The sequence below is a fragment of the Mus caroli genome, chromosome 8 (genome assembly GCF_900094665.2).
Source record: "Mus caroli chromosome 8, CAROLI_EIJ_v1.1, whole genome shotgun sequence".
Taxonomy (NCBI): Eukaryota; Metazoa; Chordata; class Mammalia; order Rodentia; family Muridae; genus Mus; species Mus caroli.
Window position 1 is genome coordinate 93,863,515 of NC_034577.1, and position 23,575 is coordinate 93,887,089.

The 23,575-nt window shown below is 37.6% G+C and overlaps 1 protein-coding gene across 1 annotated transcript in view; it reads right to left on the reverse strand.

Moving 5' to 3' along the window:
* Nucleotides 1-23,575, reverse strand: part of Cdh11 (cadherin 11) — a 158,722-nt gene that overhangs the window by 25,552 nt on the left and 109,595 nt on the right. The window contains 5 exon segments of the mRNA XM_029480445.1: nt 3,589-3,842; nt 9,787-9,974; nt 13,258-13,425; nt 15,325-15,444; nt 19,173-19,467. Of these exon segments, the coding sequence (XP_029336305.1) occupies nt 3,589-3,842; nt 9,787-9,974; nt 13,258-13,425; nt 15,325-15,444; nt 19,173-19,467 (1,025 nt within the window).

Genomic DNA, 23,575 nt, shown 5'->3' on the forward strand with positions numbered 1-23,575 from the left:
TTCCCTTTCCTTGCTTGCTTTTTTTCTCTTTGACTTTTGTTTTCAGGCTGAGACTGGTCATGTTAGCTGTGGCAAAGGGAAATTTAAATTGCAGTGTTCATTGATATTTGCTTGGTTGTTTTCAATAGGAACTAACCATCTTAAGAATGTACATGTACATGTGTGTAGGTTCATGAGTGTGCAGGTTGACATGTGTGCACCTGCATGTGGAGGCCAGAGGACAGCTTTGGGTACCCTTTCTTAAAGACTGCCAATCTTGTTTTTGGAGACAAGATTTCTCCCTTTCATGGAGTTTGGCAAGCAGGCTAGGCAGGCTTGGCAGTGAGTTCTAGGAATTTTTCCCCCACCTCTGGCTCCCCAATGCTAGAGTTAGAAACATACTTTGCCACGTTCAAGTGTGTGTATGTGTGTGTGTGTACATATACATGTATATTTATGTGTATATATGTATTGTTTTGCTTGCTTTATTCTACCTTGTGTGTTTCTAAATGTTTTTTATGTGTGTAGAATATATTCCTGTATATGGAGTGTAGAAGCCAAAGAAGAATATTAGCTGTCCTGTTTTGTTTCTCTTCACCTTATTCATTTGAAGTAGAATCTCTCACTGAACCTGGACCTGGAGCTAAGCTGGAAGCCAGCAAACCCCAGAGTTCCACCTGGTTTTACCCCACCTCTGCTTGGTTTTCAGATGCACACAGCCATGCATAACATTTTGTGTGGATTCTGGAGTTTGAATGTTGGCCTTTGTAATGGCACAAGAACTACTCTCACTCTGTCAGCTATCTAACTAGCCAATGTATGGCTTAACCACAAAGGTGGGTGCTGGCAATCAAACACAGGTCCTTATGCTTTTAAGATTAGGACTTACTGAGCTATTTCTGCCAGTGTGTTTTACACAGTTGTTGGCTGTTTGTATATTTTTATTGTGTAAATCTCTCATTGGATTTTTTTGTGGGTTATTCAGGTATATTGGGGTTTTCTGGTATGTGCTTAATACAGACTTGTTGTATAAGTCTCAGAAGGATATGTCATCAATTCCATACCTAAGAATCTGAGTTACTAAAGCAAACCATGGTCATTACATTATTCATTCAGTAAACAGATGTCCACCATGGGTAGGCACCACAGTCAGTAGGAGAATTCACTCATTACTTAGAACACAGGTGAGCAAACATCCAATGGCAATGGATAACTAACCAACATATAAGACTGTACAAGACTCAGGGTCCCTGTCAAAAGCATTCAACTCTGCTTTTTTGTAGCATGAAGGGATCATAGACAATGCAAAATAATGTTACTATTACTTTCTTACAAAACACAATTTAAACACAGTGAAAGAATCCCAGTTGCTCACTTCAAAACTTCTTCTAGTGTTACAATAACCCAAACTGTGTGACACTGACATATGGGTAGGCACACATGTAAAGAGACTCCAATTGAGAGTCCAGAATGTGGACATCCATCGGCAGCACATCGGTAATGTGCTGAGGTTCCCTCTCATACCACACACAGATACCAATTTGAAATAAATCAAAGATCTAAATAAAAATCTAAAACTATAAAATTTCTTCAAAGAAAATAGAGATATAAGTATTTTTGAGTTTATCTAGAATAGGCCATAGTTTTTAAATCAGCCAAGTAAAGGAGAAGCAACCAAGGAGGGAAAGGGTGGACTTAATAATAATAATAATAATAATAATAATAATAATAATAATAATAAAACATTTTGCCTCTAAAGAAACAGGAAAATTTAGAGGCAGCTCACAGAATGAGAGAAAATATTTGCAAATCAAATAAGTCCCTATGGCAGCCAGAATACATAATGAACTTTTATAATTCAATAATAAAAAGATGGTTAATACAATTGCATAATGAGAAAGGGATTTAAACAGCTGTTTATTCTCTAGAAAGACATGGAACGCTACTACATGGATCTATATATACAGACACATCCTATTACTATCTGTCAGTGAAACAAACATGACATATGTTTTTGAAATTGTTAAGGTGCCTAGAATCAAGAAGATATAAGCCACGCGGCTGCCACCATTGGAAACTAGCAGAGCCAGAGTGGAGGGAATTGGCAGCTGCTCAGAAATTTAAACACAGGGTTGCTACATGATTAAGCAATTTTAACTCTAATTACACAGCCAAGAGAGAGACAATATGTGTATGCAAAGATGTGTGGAATGGTGTGAACAAAAACTATATCTGTGAAATCCAACAGTTAAAATGACATGAATATCCATGTAAATGACACAGAGATAAACAACACACTGGATAGTCATACAGTAAAATATAATTTGGCAATCAAAATGAATTTCAGATGCAATCTGCAATGTGATTGATTCTACAAATGATACTAATTGGGAGCACACAGACCACATGGGGCATTAGCTCACTTGAGCGAAACTAAATACCTATATGCTTTGAAAGGATGTATATAACACTTCAGGACATGGAGATTGTTAGAAGAAAATAGGCAATGAAGGAAAGGTGGTAAGAATTTATACGGAGGAGAGAGAAAGGGAAGGATAAGAGAATCTCGTGTCTAGATTTGGCTTGAAGGATGAATATTAGATGAGGCAGGCACCAACCTTACTTGAGATTAGCATAATAAGCACTACACCATCAGTTGGAAAGCAGAGATCTCAGTCTGAAGACAGATTATGTAAAGGGTAGGAATAATGAGTTCATACCTTTGCCTCAGAGAATGACTTAGATGGGTTGGGGGATTGGACAAGATCTTGAAATACAATGCTAGGTTATATTGAAAGGTGAATTAATGAGAGATAATTCACTCCTGAGTATTGCTGTTTTTCAATCATGTGACATTTGAATGTGCATTTGTAGCAGTCATTTTGGCTAAAAGGTTAATATCAGTATGATGTCTGAGAGCCTGCATGCAGAGAGATTCTGAGGATTCACATGGAAAAAGGGAAGAACGAAGTGGCCATGTAGAGGACAAAAGGCAATCTAATTCATAGAACTGGACTTCACACAACTTTGAAATTTGAAATAAGGAAGGAGAAGGAGAATTCTGCTTCTTAATAACAGCACCTTTACCTTTGCAAAATGCACAGCAGGGGTTAGACAGAGCTTCCCTAGGACTCCCAGCAGATCACAACTATGCCCTTCTGTTCATGTTGTCTTGCTGCATCCCAAATTGTTTTTAATCAATTTAAGAGACTAAAGTTCATATAAGAACAAAGTGGAGAAGATACATCGGATCATATGTCTAACGCAAGTACTAAAGTCATGGGGGCTCAAGGAGATATTGAATACATAATAATTACTATCCTTATTTCATAATAATTATTTATACTGCATCTCAGTTCCATAAAGCAGGTAGACCTGGTTATTGGCTATAGCAACCAATATACATGAGGAATCTGTTTTTGTAGAGAATAAGGGAGCTTGAAGACTAAGCAAAATGTTAGCGGCAAAAATGAAATGGTCTCTTATCTTGTAAGTCTTAAGTTTGCTTGAAATCTATTGGACCTGGGCATATTTTGAAATGAAAAGACATGGGTTCCTGTAAGACTCATCCTAAACTTCCTGTCTCTAAAGGTTCCCATGCATGTGTACCTTATTGGGCTGTTGGCAGCATCTGGGTCTTTGGCATGTACTCTCCCAACCACAGTGCCAGCAGCTGCATTTTCTTGAACTTCATGGATATAACTTGGGGCCAAGAACATGGGAGGCTCATCAGCATCTTCTACTGAAATCTTGACGGTCACAGTGTCCTTGAAAGGTCCATTGCTGATGAACTTCGGATCAATGTGAACATTGGCGGCCTCTATCTTCAAGCTATATGCTCTTTTGGTTTCAAAATCTACAGGCTGTAAGAATGAAAAGAAGATTGGCAACTAGTTCCTTGAAGAAGAAGAATGGGAGATAAAAACATGATTGGTACACAGAATGAAGCAAAGTTTCTCAAAGAGAGAAAATTTATGCCTATTCAATATCTAATAATGTAAGCCACATGGTCAAGAAACTAGAACAAAAAGTTGTTGAAGTGTGAGGTAAATAGGAACATTGCAAGCACAGAAGTACCACTCCACATAAACCCAACCACATTCTCTATAGCCATTGAGATAGAGTAGGCATCCATTTGGTGCCTACTCTGTGAAGTGCCACAAATCTAATAATAACTTAACTGCTCCATACTGCCTGTTTCATACACACACAATGTTCTCGCTTCGTCGTACTGACGGCTTCATTTCTTTTGTTTAGTTTTGACTAGATTGTGTTTTCCAAAGACAATGATCTTACCAGCACATTCATAGGATTATGTATTAGAGTTTATAGACAGGTTTGGGCAGGTGGAGCTCTTAAATAATACTGAAAGACTTTCTCCCTTTTTCTATTTGTATAGGTGTGCACATGTCTTTCAGGCTGACAAGGAGAATCTTTCTCAATCTTTCCTCACCTTATACGTGGGCATGAACGTAGGACCTCTCAATTGAACTCAGGGCTCATGAATACTCTACTAGCAGTCTAGCTACCCAGCCTGCCCCTCCAAGGGTTCCATGTCTCTACATTCATAGTAGTAAATTGCAGGAATATCGCTCCACCAACCTATATTTTTATAGGTTCAGGCATCTGGAAGCCTGTCTTCGTGTATACTGTTTATACATCAAGTGCTGTAACCACTGAGAAATCTCTCCAGTCCTACATACTTATTGGCATAATTTTACCTTTTCCAAATCTTTGAATCTTAGACATTTCAGAATAATTCTAATATTTTAATATATTTTTGTGCCTCCCTGTCCTCCTTTTAATAGATGTTTACAGCTTTCTAGCTGAAATGGAATGCCATAGTTCTGATCTGTGTGCATTCATTATGAGGTTTTCTTCTCTTAGTGTTAAATAATTGACAGTAGATATGACCTTTCCTTTGGTCAAAGCACATATATGACAAAATGGTCCATTTATAGAATAACAAGTATAAGCAGAACATATTTTTATACAAGAAAAACAACTCAGAGCCTGCATTTGAATAGACACAATCATAGGACTGTTGATTGAAAGTCCTCCTTATTTCTGAATAAACAATACAGAGAGTTAGGAAAGGGTGACAAGCAAAACTGTATTAAGCCCAAGGCCTAAGAATCAACTTCCAAAGCAATATTCCAATGATGCAGACCTAACAAATATTTGGAATAAGCTTGATCTTTTAAGGTACTTCCTGCGCAGCTGTCATTTACCTAGCAAATACTTATTTTGAATAGATATACAATCACAGGCTTAGAACTGACCTAGTTCTGTACTGCTCCAGACTCAAGATTGTCATCATTTCAAAAAGCTTAAGCACATTCAGCATCCTTGATTCTGACCTCCCATCTTCCTCTCCCTACAATCAAGGACCACTTGTTTTTGTTGCTAACAAATCTATTCTCTAATTCTCCATTATTCTATCTTCCCAGGTGGAACCTACCAGCTCCTAGGTTCTTAGATGTATTGCTGAGAAACAAAAAAAAAAAAAAAGAATTTATAGATTAGCAATACAAAGCTCTTGCAATTTCTCAGAAATCTCTGTAAAGTCTAAACAGAATCACACATTGGAACCTGATAATTCTGAGACCAGGGTAAATTGTAATTAGATCAGCCTACTATTGCTAGTGCAAAACCCTTTGAACTCGATGGACTCCTAAGGACACAGATGCATCCTACTAGATATAGTTCCCACTAAAAAGCTCTGCTTATGTTGAGTAGCACGGTTATGCTGCAGTCTAACTAGTTGGCTTTATCCAGATCTTTCTACACTATAAGCTCCAGGTATTTGCAATGGGTTGTCTGGAATATCTTTCCCCACAATGGTGAGACCCTATTAAGTACCCTGGAAGTTAGTCCAGCCTTGTTGTTTTGAGAACCCCTGCTCAATTGCACCAACCAGCTGTGTGTGGTCTCATAGCTCCCTTTCATTGCTAATGGTGGCGCATCTCCAAAGGATCCACTGAGCCTTGTTGATCTTTGCTTCCCTATAACCAGGAAGGACTGCCTCATGTAGTAAGAGGCATCAATCATTTTATTGAATGAGCAGCGGGGGTAATGCTTCGGTAACATTTAAGCATTTACTTACAATAAATTCCCTTTCTCCTTCCAAACAGGATTTGAGGTAGTCCCCCATGTGGACATTTATATCCATGTTATGAATAGTTGAAATAAAACTAAATGAGGCGACACACTGCATAAGCCATAAAAATCTTAATGCCCACCACAGCTTACTAATCCTCACCTCTGAAAATTCTCCCTTAGGGATTCATTCTACAGAAAATGCAAACAAACAGCATTGAAAATGCACAATATTTGTTAGCTATAATAGAATGTTATATCTAATCTGGGAAAATGTACATATAGAATAGAAAATCCAACTGTGAGATTTTATTAAGGAAATTGTGGTCCATCGATAGGATGGGTTGTAGTGTAGTCATTAAAAATGATTATGTGTGTTATATAACAGCATGTAAAGTGTTTATGTAGCGACATTAAGTTTACAAATCACATCACCCTAAGACTGGAAGCATACAAAATATATATCTACATCTATGTGTACAAATTCACAGATAAAATAAAATAAAATAAAATCAACATTTGATTAAAACAAGGAATGTTTCAAATGTCATCTATTACTGTTCTCAGAGTACCTCACAAGTTTATTTGGTTTCAAAGAACAGCTTACATGCTATGTGGATAATGGATGGAATTTCTACCTGGCCAATGATACAATACCATAATGGACAGATGGTTGGAGTTTTCTTCCTGACAGATGTCAAGCCGCCTAGAGTTAATCTGTATTTTAAATTGTTCTGTACAGAACTGCACAGAGACCGTTAAATACTCAGAACACAGGCTTTTCTTCTTTGACATGAATCTCTGAACCTGGGTCAGAAGTCGACAAACATTATTTTGAAAAGTATTTTTTTTGAAAAGTATTTTTAAAAAGGAATCTATCAAGTCTGTCAGGTACCTAAGAATGACTTTTCCATGTGGTCTTTTACTTCAGTCCTATTGACTGTATTGGCTGTATAGGTTCTATGGATAGTATGGGTGGTTAAGATATTACTTAAAATCTATCTCCTTTTTTCCAAACATCACTCCCCAAATCCTCAATGTCCCTGACATCTTCTTCCATACTCTTGTGCCCTTTTTCAGCTTTTGAAATCTCCTTATTTTTTCCCCCAACAACAGTTTGTCAATGTGTTTCTTTTCTAAGGAGCAAATTCCGTGCCGTCTCTTCATAATACCCTGTTCTCCCTAAAACCAGTCTTTCCCAAGCCAGAATTGGGGCACTCTCTTCTCCTTGTCAATCTAGGAGTTTAGGTGTCAGGATTAACTCAGGCTATATTCCTCTCAGAAGCCACACCGGGCCCAGGCAGGTGCTCTCACAGATTTTGCCATCAGTGCATTTTCAACTGGAAACTGATTATGCTCCCAGTCATCCCAGAGGTATTTGGCAAAAATTAAAACAATATTTTAATCATTATCATAACAGTGGATTGAGGAGAAGCATATGAACCTATACATGATGAAGGTTCAAGAATTGTAAAATGTTTTATGGTTTTTGGAATATTCCTCTATGACCAAGATTATTCAAGCCTGAAGAATCAATAAAGTCAAGGCTGAGGAAACTGTTCCCATCATAACTGACATTTTACTAAACTTTCCTAGTAACTTGTGATTCCCTATGGTATGCCCTCTCTTACCTTACAGATTCCCAGCTTTTACCAAAGCCTGCTTGACAAATGGTTACAACTGATTAGCCCAGAAGAAAATAAACAACTGAATTAAGATGAAAATGAAAATGTTATATTAAAGAAAATTTTTAAAATACAAAAATATACCTACGGGATCTTTTAATGTGCCTTTATATCATTAAATCGTATGTAATGCCTTCTTCCATAAGACATCTCAACATTTTCAGTCTACTAATTTCACGTTAATTTCATTTTCCTGTTGGGCATTTGGAACTTTGTGGTACAAGTTGAGACAAACCTTCCCTTCCAAATTAAATAACAGCCTACATTGTTTTAAATTTAAATGTCATTGCTTTGTAAAAGCTTATCCCTGCTGCCTGTAATAAACAGTGAATTGGGGAAAGTGCACAGATTAATCATATGCAGAGAGCTCATTTGCCATGTATGAGTTTCACGAGGGTGATTTAACTGTTTCCAGATTTTAGAACCGTATGTGTTTATGCCTTGAATACACTGGAAACAGGTTACAACCTTCGCCTAGCCAACTATCCAATTACTTGAGCAGTAAACGATGGGAGGCAGGAATCGCTGCTGTCAACGTTCATGGGTCAATGTCATGCAGGAGGGATAGTAATATAATTAATGAAGAAAGTTGACAGCTACACACAATTCACAGAGCTACTTTCCAAAAGAGACACCAGAAAGAACAGCTCTCCATCCTCCTGTGGCTGATAATTAGACATCTTTGGTCATGAAACATAGTAAGCAGTAGAGACTTTTGCAAGTATCTGATCTTTACCTCAATTTCCACCTGAGATGTTATTTATTTTTTTCTCTGTATGGTCACCTACGTTTTCTTTGTTCTATGGCTTCTAAGTGTTTCACACACCCCTAATATGTTTTGCATTACAGTGAAAGATCAGCCACACATGCTCCCCTACTGAAAAATACCCTCCCCAGGGTCACCTTCTCCTCTCCAGGTACTCGCTCCATTATTGATTCTTCATTTTAAATTTTTTCTCATTGTTACAATCCGATCTTTTCTATCAAACCAAGATGCTTAATATTCATACTATAAAACCAAGTAGAAAACGAATGATTAAAACCAAGGTAATCCCCTCAACCAATTCACATTTAACGCTCCATACTCTGTGATGATGGAGAGGTGTTGATTTCTCAAGTGGTAAATCAGAAGGGAAGAGCTTTAGAATGTACTGTAATTGTTTCTTCACTTCAAAGGGAGGATTATCTGACTTTCTGGCTCAGTTGCTTCCAAAATGTCTTAAGAGAGACATCACTTCCAATAGCATCTATATTTGAATTCCACATGTATCTATGTGACTGTGACTGAGTCTCAATGACAAAATTAAGTTGAGGAATTATTGATCATTGGAACTATCTATTTATTTCATGACTTTGTCATGTTAAAAAAATGAATGAGTGGTAGGTTATTCCTGCTCCACAGTCATTACACAGTAAATATGAGATTGACTTATTTAAAACTAAACAAAAGGAAGCAATCTACTCTTCTGTATAATTAATTCATGCAGGGATATGTTTCATTTCTAAAGAGAGTTTAAATTAATAAGGAAGTAGAATCTTTATTGTTACTTCAAGTTCAGATTTGAAAAAAGAGTAAAACAGAGACTAGTTAAAATTTTACAAAACATCCCACAGTGCTGTGAACTATCAATGTTTGAAATAAGACCACTGTTTGAAATAAGACCACTATATATTCTGTATTACCTGACTTAGTCTGACAGACCTCATTGAAATCAAAGTTGGTTTTCTCAAACTCAGGTTTATGAATTTGTTGTTTCTCCCACCAGATCATTTTGACAAAATACAGAAGAACAAGCTAGAAACTTCAGGAAGGTATAATCTGCTCTTTGGACAGCACTTTCTGCAGCATCAATATGAAAAAGACTTCTCTCATATCCTCAGAGGTCAAGCCTTAGTCACAAATTGATAAAGTCCTCCCTCTGTTTTTCATAGACACATTTCTTAGCCATTAGTCCACTATCTTCCTTAGGTTGCCTGGACAACACAGACCTTATGACTGACATGTCTGATTTCTCTAACCTACCTTTTTCAGCTTCACCACACCNTCCTGTGTTTCATAGTCTGTTGTGATTTCAAACAGTTCTATGCCGTCTCCATCAACGATATTGTATGTGACTAAGCCATTTTCTCCAATGTCTGGGTCTTTAGCCTTCACCCTTCCTACTTCCTCCCCCGGGACAGCTGCTTCTGATACAGACATCTGGTACACGCCTGAAAGAAGAAGACATCTACTTTTATTTTCCTTTTTATTTGGCAGCTGTAAGACTTTAGATTTCATTGAATCCCAGTAAATTTCTCAAAGGGTTTAAAATTGAACTTTCTATTGGTAGACACAGAAGTGAAGCGGACGGATGGGAAGAGGATCCCAGATGGCCAGCTTGCAGGAAGAATGTGTTCCTGACAGGATGACAAAACAATATTGGGGTCCTAGTAAGATGATGAGGTCACCCGCCACAGGAGAGAAAGGAAAACAGTGACATGGTCCTATGCAAGAGTCCACATGCTGGAACACCTGAGGCTTCCTTTTCACAGTGTCCCACAAACTAATGCCAAGGATTCCTTGAACTAATTGCTCAAGGAGAGCAGCCACAGAAGAGCAAATTTACCCTCTGCTTAAAAAGGTTTCATCACTTCATATTTATTTTAGAGACAAATACAAATCTTTCAAGAATCTTTCTTGAGCAGAGATATTTCTCTCTCATCTTACTCTTCATCCTTTGTACTAGGTTAAGCATGGAATGCTCTGGAAGCTTTTAGAAAGTCAACTCCCTTTATATTTATATTTTTCAGAAATGAAGAATGGTGCCACACGTGCATATTTATATTTATGTTTATAGTATTTATTTTTTCATGAATAGAAATAATGCTATACACTCTTTTAGCTCTGAAGCTAAGTANAGGAAGAGTTATAATTCTCAACATGGTATTAAAAAAAAGAGAAAACAAAACATAACTAGATACATTATGGTGTTATAGGTTAAGTAGTATTGTATGGTAAGGGATAAAGGGAAGTGTGTGTGTGTGTGTGTGTGTGTGTGTGTGTGTGTGTGTGTGTCCTGCAGTGCTCAGCCCTCTGGTATTAGGTGACTCCCTTAGACTCTTCCTTTCCTCTACTGTAGCTATTATATGCTGCAGTGCTGCATTCGTTTCGTGATTACACTGTATCCATTTTCTACCTAATCTTGTATTGTATTCACAGTCAAGGCACAGTGAGTGTGACTTTCTGTAGAAATGTACAATGTATAACAATGTTCAGAAGATCTGTTGCAATGTAATTTTCTCCAAATCTCATTCAAGCCCATGACTGTGAAATACTAAAACTGAAATATAAAATTTCTATACCACTCTATATTTTAAAAAAGGGCATTAGTGGACGTCCATGAATAAGACTGTCTGCTTACTTTTCTGGCATATGGAACAATTGTACATTGTGCAAATGGANTAGGCAGCTTTGACTATGTTGTATGTGCCTCAATATTATCAAATATGCATACCTTTCCATTTGAGAACGAATAGCAACGAATACCCATCTCTTTTGGGGTCCTCAAGAAATAATATGTCTCATGATCCTCTACCATGATATCTTCATTTGGTAGATTGTTATCTTGGGTAACTTTGAATAACCATAGTGCCTCCTTAATTGGTATACTTAACTGTACTTAACTGACTTCCTTTGGGTTTATTATTTTTTATATTGTGTGTGTGTGTGTGTGTGTGTGTGTGTGTGTCTGTCTGTCTGTCTGTCTGTCTGTCTGTCTTTGAGTATACACTGAATGTGTATGTGTGTGTGTGTTTCTGCAGAGACCAGAAAGTGTGTCAGATTCTCTGTAACTGGAGCCATGGGTGTTTTTGTCATTACTGGAAAGCTCAGAGTCATTATTATTGTGTTATAACTCTGTACTCCCCTTTGCACATACACATTAAAATATGNTTCCAGAAATTCTTTAGTCCCCTCAATGTCCTTTCCCTAGGAGCCAATTATATCTNTAAAACATAGGCTCTTTTTAGATATTTATAACATTAGTGACCAGATATTAAATGATGATGCAATTAGCAGCTATCATTAATTTCAATATTTCAATACCATTGTCTCCAAAGAGCTGTTTTGTTTGGTGCTAGAGTGATGGCTCAGAACTAAGACCATATGTTTCTCTTCCTGCTGGCCAGAGTTTGCTTATTCCCACCCAAGTCAGCTCACATTCACACAAAATTACAGCTGCAGGGAAATCAGACAGTTCTGGCCTCTGTGGGTACCTACAGTTAGGGAACATCCACATATAGACACTCTCATAAACACATACTTAAAATAGTAAACCTAAACATTTTAATGATGTATCTTACTTTTAGGTATGCATATGCCTGTGTCTATGTGGCTCTGTGACAAGGAATGCAGATACAACCGAGACCAAAAGAAGGCTACAGGTCCTCCTGGCCCTGAGTTTCAGCTGTTCAGAGCCAATAATATTGTTGCTAAGAACCTACCCATGGATTTCTGCAAAAGAATTGTATACCCTCAACTGCCAAGTAACTTTATTTTCCCTCAGTAATTTCATAAATATTGTACAGTATTCAAAATAACGATGGCTGAACAATTATTGCCTATTTTTAGATGATATAAAAATTAGCACTAGCTGGATTAATCTGAACAAAGATTTTATTTGAGTTAAATGCTAGGCTGTCATCTTCTACAAGTATACAAGTATAGCTCTTATCCTACAGGCCCCTCCAATGTTACTTTATGGTCCTCTCATAGAACTGTTGAGGTCTGGCTGAGCTTTAGTGCTATGCAGGCAGCCTTAATGCTACAGGGAAAGAAGTCCCATGGCTTCTGATATCAGGTCAAAAAATGCAACGCAGTTGGTTCCTGTGGTCACGGAGTTCTCATGATCAGAACTCAGCCACAGAAAGGCCCACGTGGAGAGGAAGCACAAGCCAATATCAATTTGCCAGTCTTATAAGGAATCTTAGAAGTGGGTTTTTCTGCCACAGGAGAATTGTGCCAGGCTGAAGCTGGAGTGACAACAGAGTAGCTATTTCTCCTATGCTCTGCACAAATTAAAGTCAAGAAACGAATAAATGACTGTTACTTGTAACCATCAAGATGTGGGGGGAGTTTTTTATGGAATGATAAGCATCAGATCACGATTCTGTTAGCATCAGTGAAGAACAATGAGACAGCAGAAAGTTAATTGATGACTGCCTTTTATGATTAATACCTAATAAGTAAAATACCTCAAGACTCAGATATTCTGACCTCTAGAGTTACACAGTTTTTAATAACTTCCTTACTCCTCATGATCTCTATACTGTTTAACTTTCCTCTGTGTGTTTTTAAGTCTTTGCTATCTTGTTCTAGTTTTTTGCAAGAATCCTGAAAATGGTTCTTGGATTTCTAGACTCTTCNTTTTGAAAGCTGGGTAAATTAGGAGTGAATGAAAAGATGAGGCTCTNGCTGAGCAGTGGTCATTAGCAAAGACCAGCTCTGACTCCTTACTCTGTGGAAACTTTGGTGGGTTGTCGTTGACATCAGTCAGAGTGATCGTCACTTTGGTTGTCCCTGAGAGTCCACCCATGTGTCCATCCATGTCCTTGGCCTGGATCACCACGTGGTACTCCTCCTTGGCTTCTCTGTCCATATTGGGAAGGGCTGTCCTGATGATACCTATCAAATGAAAATTTAAAAATCATAAATATTCATTTATGACAAGATTTTTTAAAAAATATTATGTCTGGGAAGCTAAAGATACATAAAATATAGCCTGCTCAAAGATAAGTCATTTTAACACGGCAAACATAACATAAAGCGTTTAAGATAACACCTATGTATTATCAAGCAGATAATGAAAGTTACTTACAACATATTAATTAGTTTTTTTTTTCACTCTGCATGCAAGTAACAATGTCTTCCCTCTCAGACACAAGAATCCTGAAGACTGGAATGACAAGAGCCTATTGTGTGATAAGTTATATCTGAATCTATACTTGGGGACTTCTAGCAAAAAGCTTCAGAAATCAAGTCCTACATAAAACTAGTAGAAGCATCACTATGGGGTTGGAGAGATGGCTCAGCAGTTAGGAACACGGACTGCTCTGCCAGAGGTCCTGAGTTCAATTCCCAGCAACCACATGGTGGCTCACAATCATCTGTAGTGGGATCAGATGCACTCGTCTAGTGTGTGTCTGAAGACAGCTGCAGTGTACTCATATACATAAAAACTAAATAAATCTTTAAAAAAAAAAGAAAAGAAACATCTCTTCATCTCATATTAGGTTTACAGAGGAGGCATAAACTTTTTTGAACACATTAAATAGCTACTATTAATTTTTTGAGTGAGTGAACAGAGGAGTTAGAAAGATGAACAAAACGTGTGCAAAGATTCAGTGGATAATCACATGTAACTGAAAAACAGGATAAATTCAGGATTAAATTAATCACGACCTTTTTATATTGAAACATGATGTTCGTAAAAATATGCTTGCTTACATCTCTAGGGATCGTATAGAAGCTTTTACACTCAGTGAATAAAGTAATATTTGTAGTGTAAATACAAAGAGCAAGAAAGAAGTGCTGGGCTATGTTACACCTCACTGAGCCCAGTGTTGAGATGTTTCTTTGCAACACCCTAGGATTTATGAGACATCATTTTCCTTATTGGTTAGTTTCATGGGTTACTATTGTTAGTTAGTCAGTAACCTTTGTTCCCTGAGAGAAAGAAGACTAGAGTTTTTACTATCTATAGTAGTCTAGATGAAATCCCACATTTATCTTTAGTTTACCCAAAGACTAAAAGCAAAGATCTCCAGGAAACCATAGATAATAACTCCACAAGTTGTTGTTTGAAGCAAGGAAATGAAAAATGAATTAATATATAAGTAGATGAGAGTTAAGAAAGCAAGTAAAAAATATTAAATTAGGAATTCATGTAAAAGTTGCAAATTGTATGAAAACCTTTCAAAAGTACAGAATATATTACGTGGGAAGGAAAAGGGAAGAGCAATGCAGAAGAGCAATGTTATAGGACTGTACTGCTCACTCTTGTTGACAATCAAGTTAGTATAAATGAAGTGAAACATTGTTTTAGTTTCTGTTGTATACTGACTCACTTTACTGATCTGCTCTTTGTTTTACAGCATCCTTTGGGAACCTATGTTCACAGCAGGAGATTGGGAATGTGCTGGATCTTCTAGTAGGGTGAACATTTACAGTTACTCCTGACACTTCTTAGTTTACCCAGTGGTCTTCCAAGGATGTTTTAAAAGCTAACACTACTTTGTAACAACCTTCGACCCTTTTAGTATGGATCCACAATTCAAAGCATTTCCAATTCATAAATTAAATTTTAAATATTTGTGATTATCATCTGAGACACTAATAAATGTGTATTATTCCATTCATCCATATACACAGAACATACATAGGCCATCTCGTACTAACTGCCAAGTGGCCCTTTAGTTCCATTTTAATTTATGGAATTTTAGAGCCAAAGCAGTTAAATGACAAGGCATAGACTCCTTGTTTAAAATAAGTCATGACTTACAAAGATGATGTAATCGACCATACCTGTTTGGTCCTCCACCTAGAAGTAGGGTTGTCCTTCAAGGATGCTATACACTAACTTGGCACTATTTCCATAGGTAGGATCATCTGCATCAGAGGCTGTCACTTGGATAACTGATGTTCCTAAATAAAAGAGGGTCAGGGGAAGCAATTAGCAACATCCAATAAACTTTTCAAATTTCATTGTTGTTTACAGAATTTCATTTAAAATGAAGACCTGTAATGAAGCTCACAATGACTCTACATGATCTCATTGTCCTATAGTTCAAGTGCAGACCACTCCTCTCCCTGCCATTCTTCCTTCTAGTTTCCTTCTTCTGTTTCGTTTTTATCAGCAAGGTCAAACTAAGGTTTAAAATGAAACTCTCTACTTTCACAGTTCTTCCTGGTTGGTTTGCTATTTAAAATAATAATATGAACATTCTTGTCAAATACTCCTAAAACCATGTGAATTAAATGTTTAGTATATCACATAATCAAATAAAAATCTCTCCTGAGAGTGCAATAAGTGACAATTAATGAAGAATTGCTTTNCATGAAAGGATAGAGGGCACTTTCCCATCTGTGACAATGAACATATCATTTCATTGTTGCTTTGCATGCAAGAAAATTACTTCTGATACTAAATTTTAATTAATTTGTGGCTATAAATATTATATAGAATGCTGTTCCCCAATGTTATGAAAATTACATGTTTCCCTCTCTGTAGGGTCTGGTGTCCATATCACAGAAACTATCAGTGAGGGATTAATAGGATCTAAGACATTCCTATGTCATAAGACATGAAAATCAGGGAATAAAGGAATGAGATGACCTTTTTTTTCTTTATAAGCTCTATTGTCACATTAAGCATCTGAGACATGCCATGTTGAGCTTCAACATAGAGAGGGAAGGAGGGAAGAGGCAATTATCCAGGATGCCTCTGTCAGGCACTGTCTGAGGTAAATTCCAGGTAAAGTGCCACTATTCTCTGCTGGACATTTTGGCATCTATTTTACTTTGGGAAGATTTGGGATGAGAAATATGACATCTTAAAGTCTCTTTTTCATGTTGTTTATTGTCACAGCTGGGAATCTGTCTTGCAGGGACATCTAGCAAGAATAAAGTCCAAGTTTCTCCTTTGACATTTCAGCAGAATGGTGGGAGGGAGGTCCTCCTGGCAGGGTACACAACCTGTTTACACAACTTACAGGTAGCTATCCTTTACTTCCGAGGGGTTTCTGTGACTTCTATGAGAAACACAAGACAATGTTCACTCTTTTTCAAAAATCAATTTTCTATACCCACTGTCTTTTGTGAACATCTTCCTACAAAGTAGGGATTATTCTAGAAAGTGGGTATTATACCAGAGAAAGACTTCATAGAATGCTAAGTAAGTTATAAATCTTTATGATTTAATGGAATTCTATTTTATTTTGGAATTTTTAAAATTTCTAAAACTGAAAAATTCGAATATTGAAGGAGTTATCAAATATTTCTATTTGACCTATATACCCAGAACTCATTAGTAACTATTATCATGATCTCATAGTCGACAAAATGATAAATTAGGAAGGGAAACAAAGGAGCCCTGGTTCACACAGCTTTCTGATGACAAAACAATAATTTCATATGGTAGAGTAGAAAGTCTGAGCGCTGCCATAGGCTCCAAAGTGTCCTGTAAGGAGCAAAAGTCCAGCTGGGTTATCAGTTTGGATGACTAGCTACCTCTGCTTCTTCCATCCTTTCTTCTCATTAGAATTCACATCTAAGGATAGCACAGTCAAGGGACCAGACAAGAATAAGTAAAAGGAAGGAAGGAGACAATGATTCAGCCTGGCTTTTTCTCAGTAAAAGAAGATCTTATGGGATGGATCCCCGGGTGGGGCAGTCTCTGAATGGTCCTTCCTTCAGTCTCAGTTCCGAACTTTGTCTCTGTAACTCCTTCCATGGGTATTTTGTTCCCACTTCTAAGAAGGAACGAAGTATCCACACTTTGGTCTTCCTTCTTCTTGAGTTTCATGAGTTCTGCAAATTGTATCTTGGGTGTTCTAAACTATTGCAACAAGATTTTGCTGATGGGACCCTGATATAGCAGTCTTCTATGAGGCTATGCCAGTGCCTGNTAAATACAGAAGTGGATGCTCACAGTCATCTATTGGATGGAACACAGGGTCCCCAATGAAGGAGCTAGAGAAAGTACCCAAGAAGCTGAAGGGGTCTGCAGCCCTATAGGAGAAACAACAATGTGAACTAACCAATACCCCCAGAGCTTGTGTCTCTAGCGGCATATGTAGCAGAGGATGGCCTTGTTGGCCATCAGTAGGAGAGAGGCCCTTGATCTTGCGAAGATTCTAGGCCCCAGTATAAGGGAATGCCAGGGATAGGAGAGTTGGGGAGCAGGGAGAGTTGTAGTCACATATGCATATATATATATATATATAAATGTATATATACATACATAGATATGTGTGTGTGTGTGTATATATACACACACACACACATATAGATAAATAGATAGAGATAGAGAGGGGGAGGGTATAGGGGACTTTTGGAGAGGAAACTAGGAAAGGGGATAACATTTGAAATGTAAATGAAGAAAACATCTATTAAAAAAATAAATCTAAAAAAAAAAAGAAGAAGAAGATCTTAGTAGACATCTTAGGGCAATGGCAGTTCTGTCACANGAGGCTCCACACACAGACTGGAAGTCTCTCAGAGCCCTAAAGTCACAGCTGACTGTNTTGAGTAAGCTAATCTTTATAATCAGTGCTTGGTTTTTCTCTCACTGGTAAAACAAACAATCTATCCCTGATGGCTTTTAGATTCACTTGGGGCCAATGGATCAGATTCACTCAAAAGACCACATTCTAGAAATTCAAGCAGAAATGATACCAAGAGGCAGATGTTAGAGTTCCATCTTCAAGCAAAGCAGTATGTCTTTAAGCATATTTGAAATCATCAGCTGATGGCAGCCTTATATGCATTTTGGGTGAATTTAGTAACACAAGTGACCCTGGACTAATTAGTTAATCTCTTTCTGCTTCGGTTTCTCATTTATCCAAGACCAACTGGAATGACTGCTTTGCAAAGTTTAATCATGGGGAAGTTAAACACGCTAGGGTGTGTTCCCAATCAATTAATGTGAAGCCCAAAGCAGCAAACATTATCATTGCTGTTACTTATTCGACATCAATGCCCTAGTGATTGGATGAATAAAATCATTACTCTTTGAAGACTGGAAATTGTAATTCCTCTTCTACAGAGGAAGAGCAAATATTAAATGGTGTCACTTCACGCAGCTGAACAGAAGTCAGGATTTGCTAAACTGAATCTCATTCTTCCCCCTTCCAGACTTCTTAGTTAATAGGAAGTTAAGAGTTGACTTTAGAACCTCAAGTCTAATATAAACATTTGAAAATCTGAGTCTCTATATCTGTTTCATGCACTTTTCCTTGCAGGCCCTTCCTTTCTGTTTGTTTCTTTTTTTCAATGTGTTAGGGATTTTTTTAATCTTATATGTTCTTTTCTTATTATCTTTTAGAAGTCTGATTGTTTACTACTGAGACAGAAAAATAAAGGTTGAATGTGGATGGCAGGGGATGTGTGGAGTAACTGAGAGGGGATGTGTGAAGTAACTGGGAGGGGATGTGTGGAGTAACTGGGAGGGTTTACCACAATCATGATATTTTGTGTGAGGGAAAAAAAACTACTTTAATTTTTAAGAATCCAACAAGGCATTTTTTTTTCCTTGTTAATGTGCAATAATGATTCAACACAAGCTCTGCTTCCTGGGTTGGACGGCAGGCACCAGCCTGTCAACCTGCAGACATACCAGATAGAAGGAGAATAGGTGACCATTACTTACGTACCCACATTGGACCTCTCAGGCACATTGGCATGATAGATTTCATGCAGAAACTNTGGAGGGTTGTCATTAATGTCCTGGACCTTAACAATGAATTCTGAAGGTGGCTCCAGTGGTCTGTTGGTGTCCCTGTCCACCGCCTGAGCCATCAGTGTGTACTGGGCTCTCTCCTCTCGGTCCAATGTCTTGGTGGCATGAATGTTCCCTGATTTGTCATCAATCACAAAAATGGTTNCCGCTCCTTCACCTGAGAGAATGTATTTAATGTTCCCATCAGCGAAGTCAATGTCAGAATGAAGCTAGAAAACAAAAAAGAAGAGAAAAGAAAGAAAGAATGCAGGATTTGTAATTTCATGAGGAACACAATAAAAGCACATAGACTGATAGTTACACTATGTACACATGTGTGCACATACATACAGTCACACATATATCATGAGATGAAGTGATTTCCATCATCATTTTCTGAATAGAGAAATGGAGACTTAGATAACTGCTATGACCGAGGTAATGATGAGGTTGATGNATTTGAAAATGTTTAATTCTGAGGTTCATGTTCTTCCTCTCTTATTCTCTCTCTTTGACTGTATATATGCATACATACAAAATATAGACATGCACTTATGCTTCAGTAGTTATTTGGAAAGAAATGCACGTATATATTTCAAAAAGATATAAGCATGATTTTATGCAGCACATTTCTGTCAGTGATTATTCCCTTTCATCACTTCTTCAGCTATGAGTCACCGTTTTGCCAGTTTCTTAGGACTCATTTATGAGATAATAATTCAAGCCTATACATATACAAACTTATCTCCACAGATTCTTAAAAGCTCTTTGCTTAATTTTACATAATAAGGGCTATAAATTGTATATTATAAATTGTAGATTTAGATTCCTCTAACTTTAACTTCTGCAGCTCCATCAACATCTAGGTATAAACGGCTTCCTTATCCACCATGTGATATTAATGTAATCTTTGTAGAGATCCTCTTCAAAGGACACTTATATTTGTTACTACAAATACAAGTCTAGGCATCTGTTACTACAAATCCTTCAACTAATTAGATTTTTCTAGATCTACTGTCTAGTGTCCAGAGTCTAATGTCTGGAGCTATCATCTTCTTGGGAGAAGAATCTCCTATGACCCTATGATCATAGTGGACAGTGGGGTAAAGTGCTAGACATGTTGTCCTCAGACCCTTGAAAGAACTTTCTATATCCTTGGGATTTTCATGTTTTCCAGGATGCCTTTAGACACGATGATTTTTGCCTAAATATGTGTTGATGGAGTCAAGAATCTACTATGGTCTTTTAGCTGCTAATTCGACCAGCAGCTCTGCCTGAATTCTGCTCTCTGTTTCAGAGCCCACACCCACCAAAGACTTCATTGATTTTCCTGCAGCAATAAAGCCTATGCACTCACTTTCTGTCCTCANGATTTCTGAGGTCCTTAACCTCCTTTATACTAATGCTATTTTAGTTGTTACATGAAATTATTACATGGTTTGAACTAATTTATATTTTTAAAAAATGACTGCTATTATATGAGTTATTTTCATTGCTTTATAATATTGAAAATTAGCTAGAAGATATAAAATACTAATCAATTAAACCTGTTATGTATAGAATTTCAGAAAAATAAAATAAACAGTAAACAAAAAGTTATATTCAAGCATTTACTACAATAAAGAGTGTAACTAATTTTTATTTAATATTAATACTTTAATAATTCATAAATATCATTTTATTACTGTTAGTAAAATTTCTATCATTATTATAAAACCAAGGCCTACACAGTTTGCTTGAGGTTCACAAAGAAAAACTGAATATACTACTTTTTAAAATGATTCTATCATTTAAATTTCCTAAATATGTTTAATTATTTGTAGAGTTTTGGTGAAACACCAAAAAGTTCAGCACCGACATGGATACATAGGCATAATCTACAGCCATATTGGTTGTGTATCCCAAGGCTTCTCGGGCAGGGACAGTAGGAAAACTTTTGCTTCTGAAAGGTAAGAAAATATAATCCACCATTTTAATGCAATATGACTGATGTAATTCTTAAGAGTTTGGCCATTTGTGGAGGGAAATATGAAGTTACTTGATGGATTTCAGTGGACTAATAGAATATCCACAATGTTCATGCTGTTTCCTTCATGGCCTGTGTTCCCCTCTCCTATCCAGCCTACGATTATGGTGTTTGTTCTTTCCCTGTGCTTCATGGGTATCAAATGTTAGTTAGAGGTTAAGTCCCAGGCGCTGGTGAGATGGCTTAGCAGATAAGAGCACTGACTGCTCTTCTGAACATCCTGAGTTAAATTCCCAGCAACCACCTGGTGGTTTACTGCCACCTGTAATGAGATCTGACTCCCCATTCTGGTGTGTCTGAAGGCAGCTACAGTGTACTTACATATAATAAATAAATACATCATTTAAAAAAAATGTACTGGGGCATATAAGATAATGTTTGCAGACCAAGGGTCTCTCCTCCTTCTCTTCCCATTGATGGCCTACTAGGACATCCTCTGCTACATATGCAACTAGAGACACAAGCTCTGGGGGTTACTGGTTAGTTCATGTTGTTGTTCCACCTATAGGGTTGCAGACCCCTTTAGCTCCTTGGGTACTTTCTCTAGCTCCTTCATTTGGGGCCCTGCATTCCATTGAATAGATGACTGGGAGCATCCACTTCTGTATTTGCCAGGTACTGGCATAGCCTCAAAAGATGCCAGGGTCAGGAAGCAGGAGTGGGTGGGTTGGGGAGCAGGGCAGGGGGGAGGGTATAGGGGATGTTTGAGATAGCATTTGAAATGTAAATGAAGAGGATATCTAATAAAATAAATGCTAATTTTTCATTTAAAAAAAGAAATGAAGATGTAAATATAAATGTCAAGGTACTGAAAGTTTCTAAAGATCTTCATGTATTACACATGAAAACATAAAGAGACATTTCATAGAGACACATGAAAACATAAAGAGACATTTCATAGAGGCAGGCAGATTTCTGAGTTCAAGGCAAGCCTGGTCTACAGAGTGAGTTCCAGGACAGCCAAAGCCATACAGAGAAAGCCTGTCTCAAAAAACCAAAAAAAAAAAAAAAAAAAAAAAAAAAAAAAAAAAAAAAAAAAAAAAAAAAAAAAAGAGGCATTTCATAACTAGCCATGGAGCTGAAATTTTTACCAAGCATCGGGCTTATCCTATTTCCACTTTGTTTCTCCTCCCTCCAAGATTTAAAAGTAGGATATGTCTTCCCTAGTTTTCCTCTGTCACAAAGATGATCTATTGTACTGACAATACTATTTATTAGGTTCTACAGGAAAGCAGTTTGGGAACACAGCAAGTGCTATCAAGGGGCCAGTTGCTGAGGCAAGCACAGCCAGTTCCTGACTCCAAAGACTGCTTGCTTCTCTCTTTGCACAGCACAGCATGACACAGGCTGAATTTCCTACACACAAACTCTAAGTCTTTTGTGCTTTGCCAAATTCTACCTTTTCAGGGAATTTTCAAGCATTCAACCTTGAATGTCACCATTCAAAGACTGTTAGTGAACAAGCCAACTATTCCTCCTACTTAAGCAGGAATCATCTCAGCACCATTTCAAAAGGAAGATTTTGCCAGATCTAAGCAGGCACATATGGACACACACACATATGCAGAGGCACACACACATATGCAGAGGCACACATACACATGTAAAGGCACACACACACACACACACACACACACACATGCAGAGGCACGTACACATACACAAACACACACCATCCAACTAAGAGTCCTTTCACGGACCTTACTTTTCAAGGTCATACATGGGATGATGCCAGATTTTCCCTTCCTCTCTTTATTCCTGTTCTTCTCCTGAGTGCATCATATGACATTTGTGATATCCAGAGAGACACAAAGTCATCTGACTCACTAAGCCCTCTCCCCACTGCCACCTCCAAGCCTAAACACACACTGTCCCCCACTGAGACAGTGACAAAGCAGAGGGTCATTTTCTCAGAGCAATTTAATACCCAGCTCTACACATTGCTTAAGCTAAATTGCCCTGCTTTACTGGGGCTGTCTTTTTCCTCTTCCTTTCTGTGGACACAGCACAGCTCTTCAGTTACAGGATTCTGCTGGTCAATTATTTTCCCCTACTTCCATGCTATCAAGACTACCTCTACCTCTTTTTCACTGTATGTACACATGAATGAAATTATTTAGAACATTATTTCTAAAAAAATGTATTTCCAGTTCTAAATTAGGTTGAGATTATCATGAACATTTGTTGAGCATAAAAATAAATGATATGCTGGGCGTGGTGGTGCACGCCTTTTATCCCAGCACTTGGGAGGCAGAGGCAGGCAGATTTCTGAGTTCGAGGCCAGCCTGGTCTACAAAGTGAGTTCCAGGACA